General features: G+C 36.2%; 1 protein-coding gene across 1 annotated transcript; it reads right to left on the reverse strand.

The window, feature by feature from the left end:
* Positions 1-1,841: 1,841 nt before the first annotated feature.
* On the reverse strand, positions 1,842-27,493 carry LOC144438452 (coronin-7-like). Its single transcript, XM_078127478.1, has 26 exons — positions 27,465-27,493; positions 25,760-25,825; positions 25,076-25,172; positions 24,269-24,420; positions 23,906-24,092; positions 22,873-22,997; positions 22,542-22,628; positions 21,634-21,716; positions 20,694-20,748; positions 20,468-20,525; positions 19,763-19,908; positions 18,924-19,019; positions 18,256-18,417; positions 17,368-17,781; positions 16,716-16,911; positions 15,796-15,938; positions 14,612-14,716; positions 11,990-12,075; positions 9,495-9,633; positions 8,761-8,850; positions 8,170-8,286; positions 6,212-6,347; positions 5,844-5,938; positions 5,285-5,371; positions 2,238-4,360; positions 1,842-1,886 (listed from the first exon to the last, which is right to left on the reverse strand). Exons 2-25 carry the CDS (start codon positions 25,817-25,819, stop codon positions 4,352-4,354), a joined length of 2,925 nt encoding a protein of 974 aa, XP_077983604.1. The 5' UTR covers positions 25,820-25,825; positions 27,465-27,493; the 3' UTR covers positions 1,842-1,886; positions 2,238-4,351.
* Positions 27,494-27,527: the final 34 nt, after the last annotated feature.

The following is a 27,527-nucleotide window of genomic DNA, read 5'->3' on the forward strand; positions in this document are numbered from 1 at the left end:
TGTAATGAATCTACCTTCAACCAACTACCAGTCCAATTGTGTAATGAATCTATCTTCAACCAACTACCAGTCCAATTGTGTAATGAATCTACCTTCAACCAACTACCAGTCCAATTGTGAAATGAATCTACCTTCAACCAACTACCAGTCCAATTGTGTAATGAATCTACCTTCAACCAACTACCAGTCCAATTGTGTAATGAATCTACCTTCAACCAACTACCAGTCCAATTGTGTAATGAATCTACCTTCAACCAACTACCAGTCCAATTGTGTAATGAATCTACCTTCAACCAACTACCAGTCCAATTGTGTAATGAATCTACCTTCAACCAACTACCAGTCCAATTGTGAAATGAATCTACCTTCAACCAACTACCAGTCCAATTGTGTAATGAATCTACCTTCAACCAACTACCAGTCCAATTGTGTAATGAATCTACCTTCAACCAACTACCAGTCCAATTGTGTAATGAATCTACCTTCAACCAACTACCAGTCCAATTGTGTAATGAATCTATCTTCAACCAACTACCAGTCCAATTGTGTAATGAATCTACCTTCAACCAACTACCAGTCCAATTGTGTAATGAATCTACCTTCAACCAACTACCAGTCCAATTGTGTAATGAATCTACCTTCAACCAACTACCAGTCCAATTGTGAAATGAATCTACCTTCAACCAACTACCAGTCCAATTGTGTAATGAATCTACCTTCAACCAACTACCAGTCCAATTGTGTAATGAATCTACCTTCAACCAACTACCAGTCCAATTGTGAAATGAATCTACCTTCAACCAACTACCAGTCCAATTGTGTAATGAATCTACCTTCAACCAACTACCAGTCCAATTGTGTAATGAATCTACCTTCAACCAACTACCAGTCCAATTGTGAAATGAATCTACCTTCAACCAACTACCAGTCCAATTGTGTAATGAATCTATCTTCAACCAACTACCAGTCCAATTGTGTAATGAATCTACCTTCAACCAACTACCAGTCCAATTGTGTAATGAATCTACCTTCAACCAACTACCAGTCCAATTGTGAAATGAATCTACCTTCAACCAACTACCAGTCCAATTGTGTAATGAATCTACCTTCAACCAACTACCAGTCCAATTGTGTAATGAATCTACCTTCAACCAACTACCAGTCCAATTGTGTAATGAATCTACCTTCAACCAACTACCAGTCCAATTGTGTAATGAATCTACCTTCAACCAACTACCAGTCCAATTGTATAATGAATCTACCTTCAACCAACTACCAGTCCAATTGTGTAATGAATCTACCTTCAACCAACTACCAGTCCAATTGTGAAATGAATCTACCTTCAACCAACTACCAGTCCAATTGTGAAATGAATCTACCTTCAACCAACTACCAGTCCAATTGTGAAATGAATCTACCTTCAACCAACTACCAGTCCAATTGTGTAATGAATCTACCTTCAACCAACTACCAGTCCAATTGTGTAATGAATCTACCTTCAACCAACTACCAGTCCAATTGTGTAATGAATCTACCTTCAACCAACTACCAGTCCAATTGTGTAATGAATCTATCTTCAACCAACTACCAGTCCAATTGTGTAATGAATCTACCTTCAACCAACTACCAGTCCAATTGTGTAATGAATCTATCTTCAACCAACTACCAGTCCAATTGTGTAATGAATCTACCTTCAACCAACTACCAGTCCAATTGTGTAATGAATCTACCTTCAACCAACTACCAGTCCAATTGTGTAATGAATCTATCTTCAACCAACTACCAGTCCAATTGTGTAATGAATCTATCTTCAACCAACTACCAGTCCAATTGTGTAATGAATCTACCTTCAACCAACTACCAGTCCAATTGTGTAATGAATCTATCTTCAACCAACTACCAGTCCAATTGTGTAATGAATCTACCTTCAACCAACTACCAGTCCAATTGTGTAATGAATCTACCTTCAACCAACTACCAGTCCAATTGTATAATGAATCTACCTTCAACCAACTACCAGTCCAATTGTGTAATGAATCTACCTTCAACCAACTACCAGTCCAATTGTGAAATGAATCTACCTTCAACCAACTACCAGTCCAATTGTGAAATGAATCTACCTTCAACCAACTACCAGTCCAATTGTGAAATGAATCTACCTTCAACCAACTACCAGTCCAATTGTGTAATGAATCTACCTTCAACCAACTACCAGTCCAATTGTGTAATGAATCTACCTTCAACCAACTACCAGTCCAATTGTGTAATGAATCTACCTTCAACCAACTACCAGTCCAATTGTGTAATGAATCTATCTTCAACCAACTACCAGTCCAATTGTGTAATGAATCAACCTTCAACCAACTACCAGTCCAATTGTGTTTTGTTGTCAATGTAGATATATCAATGAGCCTGGCGACGTTTGTAAAACTAGCGTTTTGATTGGTGACCCTGTTAGATGTGATTCTACTTTCATTGTGACCCTGCTAAATGACCTCAAAAAAACATTCCAGGTCTTAGACATGAATCTTGGAAGCAGCATCCATGCCAAGACTATTGGAGCAATAAACATACAGTGTTCAGATATCAGCCCTCATGCCAGTCTATGTGAAATTGGAGACTGGCATGATGTTGGATTTGATTGGTCACAATCAACTGTTAAGTTTTTGAAATTCAATGATATTTGTACATAAAACTGTCCATAACGTAAGATTGGAGAATGGCCTGATATTGATGTTGATTTTAACTGGTCAAAACAAAATGTTCAACACAAAATATGTGTAAACAAAATCAAAAGAATTGGCCAAAAAAGAAATACAGTATACAATATTTGTAAATTTATACAAACAAATAATTAGAGTGACTGAAATAGACGTCATTTATGTCAATATCTTATTTCTCTCTCAAAACAATAACACTATTTGTGCTGATTATTAAAATTCTGTTTATAGAAATGGAATGATAATGGAATTTATAGACTTTACTTTAATATCTATGGAGTTTTATAATTATTATCAATTCTCTGGTGATTTTTTAAAAAATCTGCAAAATGTTCACTTTTACATGTAATCTTATTCCTGATGTTGTGTGCTTAAGAATAACTTGATATAATAATGAGAACTAATCAAAAGTAAATATAACTTATACCAGTAATGTTAAATTAAAGACTTCAACTTTCTATGAAATATCTACATACATGATAAGTATGATTGAGCTGGAATTGGTCAATTTTTGTACCTGGTAACTACAGGTAGGAAAGTTTAGCACCAAATCTCAACAGTAATTCCAAAAGTACAGTATTAGACATATCTGTATGAATGCATGCTTTACCTGATTAAAATTCAACTATTTGGTCTTCAAAAAATTTCATTTTATGTACTTCTGCCTGAATTGCCCATGTTACACCCATGGTAACCATGGTAACAAACCAGTATCAAAATCATCACTAAATCCATAAACATGTCCATGAATATAAAGTACCATGGGTGTTTACAATATTGATTTTAACCTGAAACTAAAAACTAGTCCACAACAAAATTATACATGTGGGAAGTCTTGTATGATGAATACATTGGGTCACTAATTACCTGAAATTGGATCATCCTAATTGTTCATGGCCCATTCACTTCTATTAATGTTATTTAAGATAGGAAACCAACAGATTGAGGTAGGGTAAACAATAACTCCAATCCAGTGATACATGTACAATTAATGTACCTATGATATTTGTAACATGTAACATATACCATGTAACCATGTATATGTATTGATGCAACATACATGAATCATGCAAGTATCTGGCTACATAACTGTCAATATGTATTGGTACAACATATTACTTAAGTATCAACTGGAGAAAGAAGTTCAGTGTCAAAGAATTGTTTTCTTTCATTTAATCATTCAATTGAGTGACTAGTTATCCAACACTCTTCTGACTACCTGACAGGTCCACTATATAGAGCTGGACTAGTGATACATAACAATTGGAACAATAAGAAAGTCAGGTATTCTATTACAGAAAGTCTTGTAAAGAAAACTACAACAAGTTACTGGCACAGTGTTTTCAGTTATTTGCATAACATAAATCTATTTACGTAAAATTAACACTTCTATTAAATATAACAGATTCATATAAAATATTGTTCAATGAATACAATGTATCAGCGGTTTGCCTGTTCAATGAGGAAGTAAATTTTAATTGGAATAAACTTGAAAATAAGTCAAGATAAAGTCTGGAACTTGGAACAGATCATCAAGTTGATATGACTCCCACAGACTAAGTGGTATCACAGACAGTCATCATTCTTTGCCTATATATATATATACAAACTCTTTAGACATGAATAGGTTTTCAGTCATCCTAAAACACAAAGATGAAAGGAAACAATGTTAATTATGCTTGTAATACTGTGTATTCTCCTGTATTTTCACTCGCTATCACTCATAAAAATATGACTGCAGAATACACAGTATGATGAGCAGAAAATAACTTCTGTATGTCCTACGATCCAATGTAAAGTTCTGTCATATTATCACACTGGAGAATTATAAGAAAAGGAATAATCGTGTTGTACAAATCTTATCAAATATTACGAATAAACTGAAATATTGTAAAAATATGTAACATAATTGTCTACAGAATACATGTAGTCAATAAGGATCCTAGTGTGAGTTCAACGCAATATACAACTCATGAAAATAATACTGAGAGGTTTGCTTGCTCACAGCAATCAAGAATGAGACAAGGTTTATGCAAAGACATGCAATGTTGGTTACTTGTCAAAATATAAACATCATGGGATTCCAGATCCCTGTTTACTGAACAGAACGCTACACATTATAAATATGTATGTGACTATTACTAATAACTAAAATGTTTATTTAACAACATGGCTAACTTCCATGGATATAAATAAACTGAAAACATTGCAATGACCTACATCAACGGCACCGACTGCTGACCTACATCAGCTGCTGTTTTAGAATCAGTTGCTTAATTTGTTTTTGCAAGAAGTCTTCTTTTGGCTCACTTCATTCAAGCAAACATACTGGTATTTTTTCATCAGTTGTATATTCCAAGAGTATTTGTTCATAACAGGTTATGAGAATTGTCACATATAGTAAAAAAGTGCAATGCATATCGTAATAAGTAAAACATCATGGCTTCGAAATTGTTATTTAACTCAGCCTTCCTTTAACATATCAATGGTATTATAAAATAGAGAAGCTTATTGAAATATTTCACTCAGAGATCAAAGGTCAAAAGTCAAAGGTGAAGTCTTACCCATTCATCGTCATCAGCTCCCTCCATCAAATCTTGTGGTAGAGGTTCATCTCTGGCTTCTAGTTTTATATGCATTGCATCTAACAACTACACGTCAGAGTAGATGAATAAAAAATACACAAAATGTTTACAGAAATAGAGGGGAATAATGTACATTAAAGAAATAGACCAAATTTTAGAACAGCTCTGCTGTATGTCGTCACGGTAATCTGACCACCAGATTTCATTCAGAGTTATTACAACCAGGATCACCGTTACGTCTATAAACAGCTCTGCTGTATGTCGTCATGGTAATCTGACCACCAGATTTCATTCAGAGTTATTACAACCAAGATCACTGTTACGTCTAACAGCTCTGCTATATGACGTCATTGTAATCTGACCACAAGATTTCATTTAGAGTTATTACAACCAAGACCAATGTTATGTCAAAAGTATACAATGTACACCAACATCATCAAAGGCACTCTACATTGCTATGAATATTCCAGCAATGTGTAGCGCCCTCAACAGCCAATCTCTAAGTCTAAACACTTTCCTTTTAGTTTGTAAATCTTACCTCTTGTTTCTTCTGTTCATCTGACTTATATTCCTCCAATTCTTTGTAACTTTCATATTTCTTTTTAACAGGAGCAGCTTTAGGTGCATCACTCACTATAAGGAGATGGAGTAATTATGGTAGAATTCATTTTTTTCCAATGACAAATTACCCCAAAATCAGCCAAAAAACAGAAACTAACACATACCAACTTGGTATGAACAAATCTGAATAGACTACCTTCCGAATGAAACTAATCAACAATCGTATTATTCACCAACTTATTTTTATCTTATTTTTCTTCATTCAACCAGAAAATACTTGTGACATAAACTTTCAAGTTTCGTCATCTACTAATCTTGGTTGAGAAATAAATCCTGAAAACTTACATGCAGTCATTCCATTGGGTTTGAGACTCATTGTCTCTAAGGCTTTGTTTTCACCGCTGATCCATTCACAGGCATTCATAGCTGGTTGCCAGGCAACTTTAGTATCTGGATAAAGATCATCTTGAAAGAATTCCATCTGAACAAAAAATCACAAAACGAGTTACCTTGTTGGGAAATTTATATGAGATGAACATATAATGGTTGTGTTGTTTTATATCCATTATTTTAACTACTAGTAGAAACACTGGCAGGTAGTTCCTGGAGAACACTATGGTAATTAAGTAACCCCTGGAGAACACTATGGCAGGTAACCCCTGGAGAACACTATGGTAGGTAACCCCTGGAGAACACTATGGTAAGTAACCCCTGGAGACCACTATGGTAGGTAACCCCTGGAGAACACTATGGTAGGTAACCCCTGGAGAACACTATGGTAAGTAACCCCTGGAGACCACTATGGCAGGTAATTCCTGGAGACCACTATGGTAGGTAACCCTGGAGAACACTATGGTAAGTAACCCCTGGAGAACACTATGGTAGGTAACCCCTGGAGACCACTATGGTAAGTAACCCCTGGAGACCACTATGGCAGGTAATTCCTGGAGAACACTATGGTAGGTAACCCCTGGAGAACACTATGGTAAGTAACCCCTGGAGACCACTATGGCAGGTAATTCCTGGAGAACACTATGGTAGGTAACCCCTGGAGAACACTATGGTAAGTAACCCCTGGAGACCACTATGGCAGGTAATTCCTGGAGAACACTATGGTAGGTAACCCCTGGAGAACACTATGGTAAGTAACCCCTGGAGAACACTATGGTAAGTAACCCCTGGAGACCACTATGGTAGGTAACCCCTGGAGAACACTATGGTAGGTAACCCCTGGAGAACACTATGGTAAGTAACCCCTGGAGACCACTATGGCAGGTAATTCCTGGAGACCACTATGGTAGGTAACCCTGGAGAACACTATGGTAAGTAACCCCTGGAGAACACTATGGTAGGTAACCCCTGGAGACCACTATGGTAAGTAACCCCTGGAGACCACTATGGCAGGTAATTCCTGGAGAACACTATGGTAGGTAACCCCTGGAGAACACTATGGTAAGTAACCCCTGGAGAACACTATGGTAGGTAACCCCTGGAGAACACTATGGTAGGTAACCCCTGGAGACCTCTATGGTAGGTAACCCCTGGAGAACACTATGGTAAGTAACCCCTGGAGACCACTATGGTAAGTAACCCCTGGAGACCACTATGGTAAGTAACCCCTGGAGACCACTATGGCAGGTAACCCCTGGAGACCTCTATGGTAAGTAACCCCTGGAGACCACTATGGCAGGTAATTCCTGGAGAACACTATGGTAGGTAACCCCTGGAGAACACTATGGTAAGTAACCCCTGGAGACCACTATGGTAGGTAACCCCTGGAGACCACTATGGTAAGTAACCCCTGGAGACCACTATGGTAGGTAACCCCTGGAGACCACTATGGTAGGTAACCCCTGGAGACCACTATGGTAGGTAACCCCTGGAGAACACTATGGTAAGTAACCCCTGGAGAACACTATGGTAGGTAACACCTGGAGACCACTATGGTAAGTAACCCCTGGAGAACACTATGGTAAGTAACCCCTGGAGATTTCTATGCAGAGTGGTTAAACCACTGGCCTCTTACCATTGCAGTCAGGGTTCAAGCCCTAGTCTAGGTTTGATTACATTTGCCACGCTGTAAGTAAGAAGGCCCAGTGTTTCTATTGAACAATGTAAGTTTTCCATGGGCACTGCAGTTTCTTCCTGTACTTAACCAATGAGGCACTGCCCTCACAGGCCTTCTTGGGAGACAGACACTAATATGCTTAAAGAACTATCCAGTAGAAATAAAGATTATAACACATATTGTATCTAAGTTGTGATCTTATTTCATGTTTAAATCTAACTGTGTATTTATTTACTTTAACTCTTGGAACTTTGAAGACCACAGGTTCAATTGTTGTCTTTGTAAGTCTCAAGGCTTTAGCTACTTCCACTTGTTTCACATCACACTCAGTCTTTGGTAGGAATGATATTGCCTGTAGGTGGGAGAATATGGACACTTTGTTACATATATATATAAAATTTAATTTGGAGACAAAAGCTATCATGATGTTGCATGTCATTATAATTATAATCTCTGTTTATGGAAACTTATAGAGAAAGGAACTGGTGAAGGAATACTATAAGAAATCCATGGTAACACAGCTACTAGTTACAGGACAGACTGAAATTACTAATCATAAGAGAAAATAAATCTTTAAATACACTGCCCCTTTCCATGTGATTAATGGCTGAAATGAATGTTTTTTAAACTTTTGACCCAGAAGGTCAAGGTCAAGGTCAAATATAAGGTTACAACTGATAACACAAAATGCAGACACTATAAGTGTCTTTGTCTGTACATTGATGGACTTTGACACCAAACATAGCTAATAATCAATAAAGTGGTATTGGAGGGGGGAGGGGGGGGCACTAAAATGAAAGTGAATATGTATATGTTATGTACATACCTGGTGGATGTTTTCACATCTAAAAGCAGACAACTCTATCAGATATGGAGACTGTGTTGTCACTTCAAAAGCTAGCACAGTTCTATCACCCTAGGCAAAAAAGCATGTGGCGTATAATTAGATATGGATTTGTAGTTATACATTCCTTATACTCTTACTAATTTTATTTGACATGTGGGAATTTCTAAAAACTTCAGATTTTGACTAGGTGATGAAATTGGTGGTAGGATTCTAACAAATAAATTTTGACTTATAATGGATAAGAGAAATCATATTTTGATTGACAGCAGCTCATTAATCTTCGCTCATACATTGTTCATTCATAAATCCATAACTTTTACTTTTAACATGGAATATTGTACCTCTGAAAGTAGAGTTTTAAACTTTGCTGTTAGTTGGTCAAGAAGATATTCTCAGTTGAAATTGATTTAAAAAAATCAGGGGGTCAAATTACAAATATTTGATACAGAGGTCAAACTGATCACATAAGAGATTTTAGAATCCAATATGGCCACCGAATACTGAGTTAATAATAAAAGACTCTTGGTTTCTTTGAAAACAAGATGGTGATCAGCCCTCAAGGCACATTCTACAATCAAATCAGATATATATCTCATAGTTTTTGTGGAAAACTCCTTAAAGTGATAGATAAACAGATGATTTCAGGTAGAATAAACTTTGGGGAGAAATCAATGCTCAGTTCAATCAATCTCAGCTTCAGCCATGTGACCTACCTTTCCTGTACAAAAGACAACACTTGTATCTTCATCATAGTATGGTATAAGTGTTGCAGGTGATGTAAACAAGTCTACCGTGGTAACAGGAGATGATAAATCTTCCGTACTGTAAACTCTTATTTGTCTGGTACTTTGTCTATGGGGTGAAAGGTCAAAGTTCAGCTAATATAATTATTGTATATATTTTAATGTTTTTCTCGACACTGTGTGAGAAGAGCCACTGGCCCAACAGTCTATCGAGATTAAATAAAGTCTAATGATAATAATAATAATATCAAATGTAGATTATTATTTTTGTAAACAGTCCTCTAGCAGTTGGTTAAAGGATTGTATTATACCCGGTATATATTCACTTTATTTCTGTGTGTTATTTTTCTTTGCTTTACCATGCTTGCTATGGAATGTTGTTTAATATGCAATAATGATTGATAATGATATTACCAAATATACCAGAACTGAATCAGTTACTGTTATAGGAGGGCTGGTACATAACTGTTTGTATGATCTGCCTCCCATGATGATTTACAAATTGTCAACGAATAGCGTAACAGTGTTCTGTTTAACATTTTTCAGGTTATGCAAATCAAGAAATTTAGAATATGTTGCAGTTTGTGATGTGCCGACATAGTTGTACAGTTTATAGATCTTGAATATGATGGTAACTGTATATAAGCAGACCAGTAGTGCATGTAGAGAGTACAGTATGGCAAGCAGACCTGTAGTGCATGTAGAGAGTACAGTATGGCAAGCAGACCTGTAGTGCATGTAGAGAGTACAGTATGGCAAGCAGACCTGTAGTGCATGTAGAGAGTACAGTATGGCAAGCAGACCTGTAGTGCATGTAGGGAATACAATATGGCAAGCAGACCTGTAGTGCATGTAGAGAGTACAGTATGGCAAGCAGACCTGTAGTGCATGTAGAGAGTACAGTATGGCAAGCAGGCCTGTAGTGCATGTAGAGAGTACAGTATGGCAAGCAGACCTGTAGTGCATGTAGAGAGTACAGTATGGCAAGCAGACCTGTAGTGCATGTAGAGAGTACAATATGGCAAGCAGACCTGTAGTGCATGTAGAGAGTACAGTATGGCAAGCAGACCTGTAGTGCATGTAGGGAGTACAGTATGGCAAGCAGACCTGTAGTGCATGTAGAGAGTACAATATGGCAAGCAGACCAGTAGTGCATGTAGAGAGTACAGTATGGCAAGCAGACCAGTAGTGCATGTAGAGAGTACAATATGGCAAGCAGACCTGTAGTGCATGTAGGGAGTACAGTATGGCAAGCAGACCTGTAGTGCATGTAGAGAGTACAATATGGCAAGCAGACCTGTAGTGCATGTAGGGAATACAATATGGCAAGCAGACCAGTAGTGCATGTAGAGAGTACAATATGGCAAGCAGACCAGTAGTGCATGTAGAGAGTACAGTATGGCAAGCAGACCTGTAGTGCATGTAGAGAGTACAATATGGCAAGCAGACCTGTAGTGCATGTAGAGAGTACAATATGGCAAGCAGACCTGTAGTGCATGTAGAGAGTACAGTATGGCAAGCAGACCTGTAGTGCATGTAGAGAGTACAGTATGGCAAGCAGACCTGTAGTGCATGTAGGGAATACAATATGGCAAGCAGACCTGTAGTGCATGTAGAGAGTACAGTATGGCAAGCAGACCTGTAGTGCATGTAGGGAATACAATATGGCAAGCAGACCTGTAGTGCATGTAGAGAGTACAGTATGGCAAGCAGACCTGTAGTGCATGTAGAGAGTACAATATGGCAAGCAGACCTGTAGTGCATGTAGAGAGTACAGTATGGCAAGCAGACCTGTAGTGCATGTAGAGAGTACAGTATGGCAAGCAGACCTGTAGTGCATGTAGAGAGTACAATATGGCAAGCAGACCTGTAGTGCATGTAGAGAGTACAGTATGGCAAGCAGACCTGTAGTGCATGTAGAGAGTACAGTATGGCAAGCAGACCTGTAGTGCATGTAGAGAGTACAGTATGGCAAGCAGACCTGTAGTGCATGTAGAGAGTACAGTATGGCAAGCAGACCTGTAGTGCATGTAGAGAGTACAGTATGGCAAGCAGACCTGTAGTGCATGTAGAGAGTACAGTATGGCAAGCAGACCTGTAGTGCATGTAGAGAGTACAGTATGGCAAGCAGACCTGTAGTGCATGTAGAGAGTACAGTATGGCAAGCAGACCTGTAGTGCATGTAGAGAGTACAGTATGGCAAGCAGACCTGTAGTGCATGTAGAGAGTACAGTATGGCAAGCAGACCTGTAGTGCATGTAGAGAGTACAATATGGCAAGCAGGCCTGTAGTGCAAGTAGAGAGTACAGTATGGCAAGCAGATCTGTAGTGCAAGTAGAGAGTACACTATGGCAAGCAGACCTGTAGTGCATGTTACAGGAGTACAATATGGCACACAATAAATGATTTCAAATTGATAAATTTAAATTTAGTGAAAACTGGAACAAAAAAGTAAAAGTACTCACTTATTAAAGCCAAATATGACTAAGAGCTGTCCATTACAAGCATATATTAGTCTGGCACCTCGACTACCCTCTGGTCCTGGTCCCTCCTGGTGAACAGGATAGGAATGAAAATAAGGAAGGTTATCAATGTTGCAGAAAAACACACATTTGTCAAATGTGATTGTATTGTTCTCACACCATGCACAAGTTTTAAAAAAAGGTATTAATGTAGGCACTGATGATTATTATTGGTGAATTCATTTCAACATCAATTATGGCACAAACATAAATCCACCATATCAGTACTAAAAGGACACAACACATTGAATGCTGTCAGTTACACTGTAAGACAATGAATGCTGTCAGTTACACTGTAACACAATGAATGCTGTCAGTTACACTGTAACACATTGAATGCTGCCAGTTACACTGTAACACATTGAATGCTGTCAGTTACACTGTAAGACAAAGAATGCTGTCAGTTACACTGTAAGACATTGAATGCTGTCAGTTACACTGTAAGACATTGAATGCTGTCAGTTACACTGTAACACATTGAATGCTGTCAGTTACACTGTAACACAATGAATGCTGTCAGTTACACTGTAACACAATGAATGCTGTCAGTTACACTGTAAGACATTGAATGCTGTCAGTTACACTGTAACACAATGAATGCTGTCAGTTACACTGTAAGACATTGAATGCTGTCAGTTACACTGTAACACATTGAATGCTGTCAGTTACACTGTAACACATTGAATGCTGTCAGTTACACTGTAACACATTGAATGCTGTCAGTTACACTGTAAGACATTGAATGCTGTCAGTTACACTGTAACACAATGAATGCTGTCAGTTACACTGTAAGACATTGAATGCTGTCAGTTACACTGTAACACAATGAATGCTGTCAGTTACACTGTAAGACATTGAATGCTGTCAGTTACACTGTAAGACATTGAATGCTGTCAGTTACACTGTAACACATTGAATGCTGTCAGTTACACTAACACAATGAATGCTGTCAGTTACACTGTAACACATTGAATGCTGTCAGTTACACTGTAAGACATTGAATGCTGTCAGTTACACTGTAAGACATTGAATGCTGTCAGTTACACTGTAAGACAATGAATGCTGTCAGTTACACTGTAACACAATGAATGCTGTCAGTTACACTGTAACACAATGAATGCTGTCAGTTACACTGTAACACAATGAATGCTGTCAGTTACACTGTAAGACATTGAATGCTGTCAGTTACACTGTAACACATTGAATGCTGTCAGTTACACTGTAAGACAATGAATGCTGTCAGTTACACTGTAAGGCAATGAATGCTGTCAGTTACACTGTAACACAATGAATGCTGTCAGTTACACTGTAACACAATGAATGCTGTCAGTTACACTGTAACACAATGAATGCTTTCAGTTACACTGTAACACATTGAATGCTGTCAGTTACACTGTAAGACATTGAATGCTGTCAGTTACACTGTAACACATTGAATGCTGTCAGTTACACTGTAACACATTGAATGCTGTCAGTTACACTGTAACACATTGAATGCTGTCAGTTACACTGTAACACATTGAATGCTGTCAGTTACACTGCAACATTGAATGCTGTCAGTTACACTGTAACACATTGAATGCTGTCAGTTACACTGTAACACAATGAATGCTGTCAGTTACACTGTAACACAATGAATGCTGTCAGTTACACTGTAAGACAATGAATGCTGCCAGTTACACTGTAAGACATTGAATGCTGTCAGTTACACTGTAACACAATGAATGCTGCCAGTTACATTGTAACACAATGAATGCTGTCAGTTACACTGTAAGACATTGAATGCTGTCAGTTACACTGTAACACAATGAATGCTGCCAGTTACACTGTAAGACATTGAATGCTGTCAGTTACACTGTAACACAATGAATGCTGTCAGTTACACTGTAAGACATTGAATGCTGCCAGTTACACTGTAACACAATGAATGCTGCCAGTTACACTGTAAGACATTGAATGCTGTCAGTTACACTGTAACACAATGAATGCTGCCAGTTACACTGTAAGACATTGAATGCTGTCAGTTACACTGTAAGACATTGAATGCTGTTAGTTACACTGTAACACATTGAATGCTGTCAGTTACACTGTAACACATTGAATGCTGTCAGTTACACTGTAAGACAATGAATGCTGCCAGTTACACTGTAACACATTGAATGCTGTCAGTTACACTGTAACACATTGAATGCTGTCAGTTACACTGTAAGACATTGAATGCTGTCAGTTACACTGTAAGACAATGAATGCTGCCAGTTACACTGCAACACATTGAATGCTGTCAGTTACACTGTAAGACAATGAATGCTGTCAGTTACACTGTAAGACATTGAATGCTGTCAGTTACACTGTAAGACAATGAATGCTGTCAGTTACACTGTAACACATTGAATGCTGTCAGTTACTGTAAGACATTGAATGCTGTCAGTTACACTGTAACACAATGAATGCTGTCAGTTACACTGTAACACAATGAATGCTGTCAGTTACACTGTAAGACATTGAATGCTGTCAGTTACACTGTAACACAACGAATGCTGTCAGTTACACTGTAAGACATTTTACCTTAATTGGTGATATAGATTTCCTGGGATTGTAGATCCTGACACGAGTATCTTTACTGACAGTTGCCAAATATACACCATCGGGACTCCATGTAGCATTGAAAATCTGTCAATTATAATTGCAAAGTTGTGAATGAGTTGATTTGGTTTGTCTATTAACAAATGTTGACATATCTGTATAAACACTGATAAGAGTCTATACCTCAAAACATCTTTTGATTATTACCATTTTTCTAATAGATTAAAATGATTATACCATGCACGAACCAAGTTGAACATAAAATATGGAATCTATACTCTGTAAATTATTACTGTAAATTATTTTCTTGGCTATTTTTTTTTACCATGAATTATTTTTTATACAACTTACTTGATCTGAGTGTCCCTGTAGTGTATACAACTTACTTGATCTGAGTGTCCCTGTAGTGTATACAACTTACTTGATCTGAGTGTCCCTGTAGTGTATACAACTTACTTGATCTGAGTGTCCCTGTAGTGTATACAACTTACTTGATCTGAGTGTCCCAGTAGTGTATACAACTTACTTGATCTGAGTGTCCCTGTAGTGTATACAACTTACTTGATCTGAGTGTTCATGTATACAACTTACTTGATCTGAGTGTCCCTGTAGTGTATACAACTTACTTGATCTGAGTGTCCCTGTAGTGTATACAACTTACTTGATCTGAGTGTCCCTGTAGTGTATACAATTTACTTGATCTGAGTGTCCCTGTAGTGTATACAACTTACTTGATCTGAGTGTCCCTGTAGTGTATACAACTTACTTGATCTGAGTGTTCATGTATACAACTTACTTGATCTGAGTGTCCCTGTAGTGTATACAACTTACTTGATCTGAGTGTCCCTGTATACAACTTACTTGATCTGAGTGTCCCTGTAGTGTATACAACTTACTTGATCTGAGTGTCCCTGTAGTGTATACAACTTACTTGATCTGAGTGTCCCTGTATACAACTTACTTGATCTGAGTGTCCCTGTAGTGTATACAAGTTACTTGATCTGAGTGTCCCTGTATACAACTTACTTGATCTGAGTGTCCCTGTAGTGTATACAACTTACTTGATCTGAGTGTCCCTGTAGTGTATACAACTTACTTGATCTGAGTGTCCCTGTAGTGTATACAACTTACTTGTTCTGAGTGTCCCTGTAGTGTATACAACTTACTTGATCTGAGTGTCCCTGCAGTGTTATTCTTTCATCATACATCTCTAGATCCCAAAGTCTCATTGTCATGTCATATGATGCTGATAATAACAAATCACTGGCCAACGGGTGAAACTTGACAAAGTAGATTTTTTCCATGTGTCCTTGAAGTAAATCAACATATGATAGCCATAGTCATAGTCAGTATACATTGACAGTATTTTTTATGTATATCAATCATCATTAAAGACAAATATCATTATGCCTAAACTAGATAAAGTTCATTTCACATCTACAAATACATGGACCCAAATATATTCAAATATTGAGATAGCTCATCCATTAAATCACAATATTCACATCGATAAATCTTTTGTAGTAAACTCGTTATTGTAGCTTGAAGTGAAAAAAAATGGAGACACTGAAAAATATTCCAATTGAATTCACAAATAATAGTCTGAACTCCATGTTAGATTTAGACACTTCTGTTGAATGGGGATGGGGGTGGGGGGGGGGGGGTAGCAGTCACCTTATGATCTTTCCAATCACAAATAATAGTCTGGACTCAATGTTAGATTTAGACACTTCTGTAGAATGGGGATGGGGGGGGGGGGGGTTAGCAGTCACCTTATGACCTCTCCAATCACAAATAATACTCTGGACTCAATGTTAGATTTTAGACACTTCTGTAGAATGGGGGTGGGGGTGGGGGGTTGCAGTCACCTTATGACCTCTCCAATCACAAATAATAGCCTGGACACCATTTTAGATTTAGACACTTCTGTTGAATGGGGATGGGGGGGTTTAACAGTCACCTTATGACCTCTCCAAGATCTAAACAGATAAAGTTTTAGTTGTCTATCATTGAATTAAGCATTCAAAATCAAGCTCTTCCTTTCCATAGGTGCATGTCCCCCCTGACTTCATACACTAGATCTTACCTTTTAATATGATTTCTGGTTCAGTTAAAGTTTCTGTCAGTCCTCCCTCTGGTATTTCCCACACTCTGATGACAGCATCATCACATGCCACGGCTATCCTTCTGTTATTAAATGGATCCCATGCAAAGTCCATGACTGTGCTGCCATTTTGTAGAACTGGTAAACCTGTATCTGGTAACCGTCCAGGCTTCTTTAACTAAGAATGTAACAAATACAGGGTTAGGATTGGTTTCCTTTTTTGCTAATTTCTCATTTCAACTATTCCTCACAATATAGGTATGACATGGGGAAGGTAATTTGTGTAAAACTCATGACCTACACTCCGACCACTTTTCCCAGGAGAATACCCTGACTTAACACTGTAACTTTTCCTTATTTGTTTAACAGTTACTTTTGCTAAAAAAAAATAAGTCATGTGGCTTTACAATAATACATTTCAACAACAAAAGTAAATTTCTGGGTACCTCATCTGAAATCCTTCAAAACTAGCAATTTTAATGAAGCACATAACATCTCTTTTCAAAATTGGGTCTCTAGAAAATAAACACTATACACTTTAGAGTAAGATAACCAATGATAATAATTCTATTTTCTTTTTGGTAGTATGATGTACTGATGTGATAACAACAGAAAAGATCAAATAAATCCTTACATCAAGTATAGCAATCAGTCCTCCTGCTCCAGACAATGGAATGGCAGCAAACTCACTGTTGGCATGGAAACCATCACATTCTCCAAATGTACTCATACTCAGGTTTCTAATATTACTGACGTGAGTGTTTTTATGTTGAGTAACTCCCTCTATATGGCGGAATTTGGATGTATACATTACATTAAATTTATTGGATTTTGCTTGTGCCTCTTCTTGCCTTGGTGGTTCTTCCTGTGCTGCTGCATTCTGGGTCATTTCTGGAAGAGCATCAGGTCCACTGCTTTCAACCGCAGCAGACTGTGTTGCATCATTATTTTCTCTGTCTGCTTCTTTTTCTACTGGAATGTTTTGTAATGAATTGTCATTTTCACTTTTCAGGTTTGGTTTGGTTGGAAGAGCTGGTTTGTCATTTGGCTGTAATGAGAAATGAGAGAGAACCGTTTTTTAAAGTACAAAGTCAGCACAAATTTGACCCTAATAATCTACTATTTTGACAGAGTGACACACACTGGTTATGTAATTGTTTCCACTTTTCCAAACTGAATTAAAAGAAATACTTATCCCCACAGCAATGAATATATGAATAACCCTTCCTGATGTTGAACTGTCCACATAAAAATCTGCATGATGTGATCCTAAAATCTTGGTTGTAATACACATGGTGTGATGAAGATTATGGATACACATGCACTGCCCACATATAAATATTTGTAAGAAGAAAATAGTAGAAAGGTATGAAGTAAGCTACTATAATTAGATGGATTGAACAGTTTCCAGTAATGGTTTTGGGTATATGACAGTAGATATGAATCAATGAAAGATATCAAAATGTACAATATCTGCCAATAACTGGGCTTAAATGAAATTATCAAAGATTCAAACAAGTACCTTGGTTGGAATGTCAGGTTTTTTACTGGCCCCTTGCACATTGACAGTTCCTTCCTCCTTGACAGCAGTGTTTGAGGTAGTGTTGGTTGATTTCAGTACCTGGCTCCTTTTACTTGGTGTTGCTGAGCTTTGCTTTTTAGGGTTTAAACTAGTTGTTGAAACCTGAAACAAACAAATCAGCTGAAATTACCAGTCTTACAATATTTTGTAATTTACATACAGGTATGCCCTATTATCTCAATCAAACTACACTAGTACCAGGTCACCAATTATACAGATAGGTTGACTGGGGCACAATCATGGTTCAAATTTTGCCCAAGGACTTCAGCCATTCAGAAACAAACCTGTAGATTCCTAGCTGACAACTCTAATGAACCATTCATTAGTTTTCGTATAGTCCTTTCGCACACCTTGTTGGTTGACTGAGTTTAACTGGGACACAATCATGGTTCAAATCTTGCCTAAGGACTTCAGCCATTCAGAAACAAATCACAGGAGTGAGGCTCAAACCTGTAACTTGTAGATTCCAAGCTGACCACTCTAACCATTTGACCATCATGACTAAGATCTATGGGTTTGGAAACTTAGTACACCTTTCCTTGTATTATCAGGAAAATATTAAATACAATTATTTTTGTTAATTTTTTGCATGTGAAATAACAACTTACTTGTGTATTTTGTCCCTCTAACCATTGGTCAGATGTCATGGCAGGTTCACCTGATAAAGTATCTGGAAACAAATCTTCATGAAAATCACGATATGTCTGTCCAGAAAATGAAATAACAAAAGTCAATTTTTTTTTAAATTCAAGTGTTATGTACTCTTATACATTTTTGTGTAACACTAATCTCGATTTTTTGTAACGCTAATCTAGATTTTTTGTAATGCTAATCTAGATTTTTTGTAAAGCTAATCTAGATTTTTTGTAAAGCTAATCTAAATTTTTTGTAACGCTAATCTAGATTTTTTGCAAATTGTTACAATATTATGGTACAACCCTTAACACCTAAGTAAAGTAAATGCATCTTCTGTTGTAAGATTTACCGTATTTTTAAAGAAATGTTGCAGAATAATTCACTGTTCTTGGTACTCAGTAAGTACTAGGTACAGCTTACCTTTCTTGGTAATTAGTAAGTGATAGGAACAACTTGGTACTTGGTGATAGGAACAACTTGGTACTTGGTGATAGGAACAACTTGGTGCTTGGTAAGTGATAGGAACAACTTTGTACTTTGTAAGTTATATGAATAACTTACCTTTCTTAGTACTTGGAAAGTGATATGCACAACTTACCTTTCTTGGTACTTGGTAAGTGATACGAACAACTTACCTTTCTTGGTACTTGGTAAGTGATAGGCACAACTTACCTTTCTTGGTGCTTGGTAAGTGATAGTACAACTTGGTACTCAGTAAGTGATAGGCACAACTTACCTTTCTTGGTACTTGGTAAGTGATAGGTACAACTTACCTTTCTTGGTACAACTTACTTTTCTTTGTACAACTTACCTTTCTTGGTACTTGGTAAGTGATAGGTACAACTGCATGCTGTGTTAATTGCAACAATCTGTTTACTTCACCAGTCATCACATTTAAGGCTCTCTTGGGTACCATGGCAACACCTTTTTGTTGTACATCACCCATGTAGTTAGATGCTGGTTTCAGGAACAATCCAAAATTGATTACAAGGAATTCTTAATAGTATTGGCATAAACTATTGAAATGTAAGCAAACTAACAAAATAATTTATTTCTATGTCCCAGTACATATGTATAGTTCTGAAACACACACATGTCCTGTTTACACATAGGTAGCCTGTAAGATAAGTCTTATCACCCCAATAAGATACAACTTCACATGAAAGAGTACCCTGATTAAGGCTAAAAAAAGACATTATCTTTCATTCTAACACAGAGACATCCAAAAAGCCCTCCGAGAGCCTACACTATGTTTCCTATACATAAATTCTCTGCTCCCTGATTAGCAGCATTCATAGTCCTATGATAAATGATTGCTATGATGTACAGTTCTGATAAATGATTGCTATGATGCACAGATCTGATATATGGAGATATAACTACATACCAATAATACTTTACACTGAAAGACACATGTTCCTTGAAATCAGAAACATGTCTGTCAACAGAGCAATGTCAACTATAACTATACCAGGATTTCATCCATTAGATATGTAAATTAATTCAGAGAACTTACCTAAAGTTATGTATGGATCACTGTCTGTTAATTCTAAAAACTTAACGGTAGTGTCAGCCTGAAAGATACAAATAATAACAGCTAAAGTAAATGTAGAGGAAGTCAAAGTTAAAAGGGGAATGTTTCGTATACCCAACCGAGTCACATTAGCACCCTCACACATGCAAGGGCATTCTTGTTTGAACAAAGTATGTTTTTCAAGTTTGTCAAATTAAATCATACTTACCTTTCCCGCCAAAAATAGCATATTAGTGTCAGGATCAAAGAATGGCATGATGGTCCTGCAAAATAAAATAACAAGACTTTCATATTACATATATTGTAATGTTCCAGAGTTTTAAAAAAAATGGACCTAAGTGATGTAAATAAATATTGTAATCTCCCCAAGAATTTCTTAATTTCAGAGTATGGGCTTGTCATATTTTTCAGTACGTGAAACAAAATGTGGAACGTTTGATTTACATAATGAATACTGATGACATCTTGAATGCAAATTTTATACAAAAATTCAGAAATAGTTCTACATTCACATTTACATGTGTTGTAAACAATCCCTCAAGTATTCCAGCTTCTATGCAAAATGCTGCAAAAGTCACCACCAGTGTTAACTATAGCTTATTATATCAAACTAATCTATTTGATAATTTAAGTCAATTCAAAGCAGAATATTATTTGTAAATCAGCTGACACCATGTAACAAACTATAAGCAGGGATGATTGGTTGAAGGGCTTCTCTAAAAGTTGTGGCAACTGTCAGCAATTTGACAGTACTGATTCTAACAAACACTGAATTCTCAATACCTGAAATAACATTTTATGTCATGCTAGAGGGTCCAAATAAAACATTCAAAAGTTGACTTATTCTCAGTACCTGTAATAAAATTTTACCTCATGCTAGACGGTTCAAATAAAAAAAAAGAGTTGACCTACTCTCAGTACCTGTAATAAAATTTTACCTCATGCTAGAGGGTCCAAATAAAACCAAAAAAAAATTACTTATGTGTAGCACATAGAGCTGAAGTCAGGGTGTCAACTAAGAATTGGATGATCGTTATTTTCATGACATGCCTTGGTGGTAAAAGTCTATTTCAGGTAATGAGAATTTGGACTATAAACTATTTAGAACAAAAATGTTGAAAGATACACAGATATTAAAATCAGCTTACCCAGTTGATGAGTCCATGGATTCTGATGATAATTTTGAACCCATGTTACGAGTGTCCCACAGGTAGAATTGTCTTTCACGTGACTGAGAAATAAAACAAAATTAAAGTATTTTGATAGGAAATCTAAAAATACTAATTTTAGAATGGGTGTAGACTGTACTTACAATGCATGTAGACTGTACTTACAATGCATGTAGACTATACTTACAATGCATGTAGACTGTACTTACAATGGATGTAGACTGTACTTACAATGCATGTAGACTGTACTTACAATGCATGTAGACTATACTTACAATGCATGTAGACTGTACATACAATGCATGTAGACTATACTTACAATGCATGTAGACGGTACTTACAATGCATGTAGACTATACTTACAATGCATGTAGACTGTACTTACAATGCATGTAGACTGTACTTACAATGCATGTAGACTGTATTTACAATGCATGTAGACTACTTACAATGGATGTAGACTGTACTTACAATGCATGTAGACTACTTACAATGCATGTAGACTGTACTTACAATGCATGTAGACTATACTTACAATGCATGTAGACTGTACTTACAATGCATGTAGACTGTACTTACAATGCATGTAGACGGTACTTACAATGGATGTAGACTGTACTTACAATGCATGTAGACTGTACTTACAATGCATGTAGACTGTAATTACAATGCATGTAGACTGTACTTACAATGCATGTAGACTGTACTTACAATGCATGTAGACTGTAATTACAATGCATGTAGACTGTACTTACAATGCATGTAGACTGTACTTACAATGCATGTAGACTATACTTACAATGCATGTAGACTGTACTTACAATGCATGTAGACTGTACTTACAATGCATGTAGACTGTACTTACAATGCATGTAGACTGTACTTACAATGCTGAATCCTGTGGACAATAACATATCTCTATCACCTAGCCAACACACTCTGGAGTCTTTGATGTTACCATGACCATTTACTTCCTGTAAGAATATCAATATGTACTCAGTCAATGTTTTGCAATATGTACAAAGGGAATGGTGTTCATCTATATACATATGTTCATATATGCCCATTCTGTTCAAAAATCTATGACAGAAAAAATATTCATTTTAGGCATAAATGTAAAGAATAATAACTGCACACAAGTCAGATAGTGTAGAGTATTTTCACCAAACTTGGTAAGTATAAAATCAACTGGCTGTGACCTGAAGTGTTACTACTTACAGAAGCAATTGTCTGTGACCTTGGGTCAAATATTCTGACTTTTTTGTCTTTACTGGTTGTTGCTAGAAGAGATCCATCTTGTTTCCATGACAACCCCTGAAGTTGGTCCTTTGGACCTTCAAGAACTGATACAGAATACAATAGATGTGTTATTAGCTAGTTCACTGGTTACAATCTATGTGTTATTAGCTAGTTCACAATCTATGTGTTATTAGCTAGTTCACTGGTTACAATCTATGTGTTATTAGCTAGTTCACTGGTTACAATAGATGTGTTATTAGCTAGTTCACTGGTTACAATAGATGTGTTATTAGCTAGTTCACTGGTTACAATAATAATAATAATAATCTTTATTGCAACCTTATCTATCATTTTAGATATCAGTATAGTACAATAAAGTAAAAAAGAAAATGCTTATATTGACCATACACAAAAAACAGAGTAATTTCACAATGTGAAAATCAACATATACATGTAAATGTAATTGTCAAATGTATATCACGAGGCAGCTGGTATATTTTTGTTCAAGTGGTGTTCTCGAATTTTGAATCCTTGTTGAATAAATGTACCTATTTCAACTAGTTTATTTGTGTCTTTTATTTTGAGAATCTTTATGAGATTATCCATGCTTGAACCAGAATATATATTTAATTGGTTAAAGAGTTCTTTCCTTTCATTTTGATATCCTGTACAGCGTAATAACAGCGTAATAGATGTGTTATTAGCTAGTTCACTGGTTACAATAGATGTGTTATTAGCTAGTTCACTGGTTACAATAGATGTGTTATTAGCTAGTTCACTGGTTACAATAGATGTGTTATTAGCTAGTTCACTGGTTACAATAGATGTGTTATTAGCTAGTTCACTGGTTACAATCTATGTCAAAAGAGTATGACATGTATTATGTATATTACAATCATTTTAATGTCTATGCTCTCTGTCAAAAAATCAAAATATATGCAAATCAACAATCTATCAACATCTGCATAATCATAACAGTTGTAAATATTGTCCAAAACACATGCAACCTGACCTATTTTTTCTTGTTGTTGAGTGATATCCCATATTTTCACAGTTTTAGACACTGATGTTGCTAATATATTGTCAGCACTAGGATGAAACAAAACATTTTCAACTTTACGATCCTGTGTTGGCAGTGAGATTTCTGGAGTGGATAGACTTTCTGTCAGTCCTCCCTCTGGAAGATTCCATATTTTAATCTAGGGATAGAAAATAATAGAAAGTCATAGAAATGTATGATTTGATACAGTTATCCATCTACAATGTGCAACTGTATATTTCAATAACATTTCCACAATTTCATTGGTTCATTCTAACTATAAAATACTATTATTGGCTGATTCAAAATGAAGGAAGCAATCATAACTGTACTTACTGAGCAATCCAAGGAGCAAGTAGCCAATAGATAATCATTAAATGGTGAGAAATCTAAGTCTGTTACGAGCTGTGAATGTGCATGAAGTAATGGCATAGATTTGGACTTCCTTCCAGAATCATTGATAGGCACCACTGCTAAACTTCCACCACCTAAAGTTAAAATGCAAAAAACAAACCCCTAATATCATTGGCTTCTCAATTTCCTTGCAAGTAACAACTTTTATTATATGTAATCAGAAAGTTTAAAAGGTGAATATCATATTAGGATTAAAACTTGGGTATAAAAATTGGATTTTGCCAAAAAAAAACGGGATTCAGACACTTTTGGTTTCTGTCTTTTTTTGTACGCAAACTATTAATTCTATTACTCAAACCTTTTAAAACACTATAATGTTGATATTCTATATTTTTCCTGGTTAATGTCCTATCACAATAAGGAATCAAATAAATCTGTTTTATTCAAACTAAAATATTACTACACATACCTGTATTACAACAGAAATCAAGCAATTGGCAAACAAAGGTAGACACAAACAAAAACCTATCATTGTTAGATGTGATAAATTACCAAAATAGGTGTCAGTGATGCCTTGGTTATGTGGATATAATCATAAACATTGAATGAGGTTTAAAGGTGTGGCCATTTGAGGAAACTTCACTGTCACAGCCATCATCCTAATGCTAGTGTAATCATATCAATGTCTGTTGATAGCTTATATATCAACATATTGCAATAATAGTTTTAGTTTGTGTCTGTATTTACCAATAGCTTGCAAATTGTCTTATCAGGAGGTATAACACTTACCAGCATTGTCCACATTAAATGCAATTAGTGCACAGCTAGCCTTGATATGATTACCACAGGACTGAGGAGATCCCACTGATATATCACATATCCAGCCCTGTTAACATCAAATCCAAAATTATTTGTAGTTTATGATAAATCTATACATGATTCAGGCAATAACCATAATATTCAATATCAAGAAATGAGCAGTAATGTGACTGACTTATTAATTATGCACCAACAAAATTGATATTCAAATGGTTAACCCCATATAGTAATTATAGGTTTGGTAAATGTAACTGCAATTCTTCAATTGTTCTAACAAAGTAATCTTGCACTCTGTCTCATAATTTTGTTTACTTTTTCACTTATTGTTCATTCTCTCCACCTGTACTTTTAGATCCATTTATTCACCTAGTCAGTTAATAATTGGAAATATGTCTGTTACTATAAAAATATATACTCCAAAGTAACTACTATACAGACATTGGAAACATATCCGTTACTATAAAAATATATACTCCAAAGTAACTACTATACAGACATTGGAAATATATCCGTTACTATAAAAATATATACTCCAAAGTAACTACTATACAGACATTGGAAATATATCCGTTACTATAAAAATATATACTCCAAAGTAACTTAGTACTATACAGACAATGCAAATATGTCTGTAAAATAACTCAAAATACTCACTTCTTTCTTTGGTATTTTGGCAGCTGCATTTTTATACTTGGAAGCTTTGAATCGATACATGGTAACCTAGCAACAAACATACATGAACATCTTACAAGTTTGTACACATACATATCGGACATTGTTCAAATTTTAAAGGTCATTATACTTTTTGTACACACACACACACACACACACACACACACACACACACACACACACATCCACACACACACACACACACACACACATCCACACACACACACACACACACACACACACACACACACACACACACACACCCCTAAAATTTTAATTAGCCAAACATTTAAGAGGTCTTTACACTTTTCACAAAGAAATACAAACAAATCCAAAGTTTAGTGGTTAATACTTGTTGACAATATCTTATCAAATCAAATCATTTACATTTAACCATTACAATGGTTTATCTATGTGGCATTTATCACATGTGACAGAGTTGGGAATCATGAAAAAGGGGAGGGTGGTTTTAAAAAACTTTGATTTGAGGTATGCACAACTAAATTGGAAGTGTAAGACTTCCCCTGATGAGGGATACTCTACAATGTATATGATAAAAATACAGAGAATTGTGATTTAGAAGTTCATCAAAACTGTAAAGTTGATAAATTTCAGACCCAGGTACATTTGTCATAGGAAGACTGATATTGTATCTACATATTTGTAGTTATTCTAAGTAATCTTTCTTATCAACACACAGTTCTAAAAATACATTTTGGAGAATGTATCAATTATCAGTTACATATTTCATTCCAGATTCATCAAGATTTATTGTCGTATCACATGCCTCTAGTCCCTCTATCACAGTCCCTCCATCACAGTCTATCAATGTCCCCCTATCACAGTCTCTCCATCACAGTCTATCACAGTCCCCCTATCAGAGTCTCTCCATCACAGTGCCTGTCATAGTCCCCCTATCACAGTCTCTCCAATGAACGATTAGCCGACATCTACATCGGATTTTAATCAGATTGGTACAATTTATTTCTGATGTGGTAATTGCAACTCATTTCTTTGCCACATTTCTCATAAAAGTATATCAAGAACCACTCATAACATGCTTATTTTCTTTCTTTGATATTGCATTATAACATTAATACAACCAATGACTGGGTTATTACAGTGTGTAGGTAAACAAGATTTATTTTACTTTCTGTAAGTTCTTTCATACTCGAATGAAACCAAAACCAAAACCAAAACCAAAACCATGATAATGACGTGAACCAACTTCCACGTTGGTGGAGGGTCTATGATTGTACAAGTGCTAAGGGATCCACTTCCTGATTTAGTGATTACTTTGAAATACACCTCAGTTCCAACAAACTAAATTTACTTCTTCACAAATAACAAGATTTCAGAATAATTATACAGCTTGTAGCTTTACAACATATATAAATTAAGGCTATGGGGTTTTTTTTCCGTATTTTCTAGTCATATAGAATTTCCTACTTTAACATTCGTTATTCATAGATGTCAACACTTGGGGGCGGGGCAGTTTAATGAATCATGGAAAGTGAGGTGATCAAACGTGTCTCCTGTGTTTTTTTTGTTTTAAAGAGATCTTGTCACAACAGACTACGTAGTAGAACACAGAACGTAATTTACACATATATTTGATCCAATTATCAGAGTCAGTGAACAGTTTTATGGTAGGAGCTGTGAAATATCGACAAAATTAGAAACTTACCACTGTAATACACTGCCTGCTGCGATCGGCGTTTGGTCCACCCGGCTTGTTGACCTCAAAGTT

The sequence above is a fragment of the Glandiceps talaboti genome, chromosome 8 (genome assembly GCF_964340395.1).
Source record: "Glandiceps talaboti chromosome 8, keGlaTala1.1, whole genome shotgun sequence".
NCBI lineage: Eukaryota > Metazoa > Hemichordata > Enteropneusta > Spengelidae > Glandiceps > Glandiceps talaboti.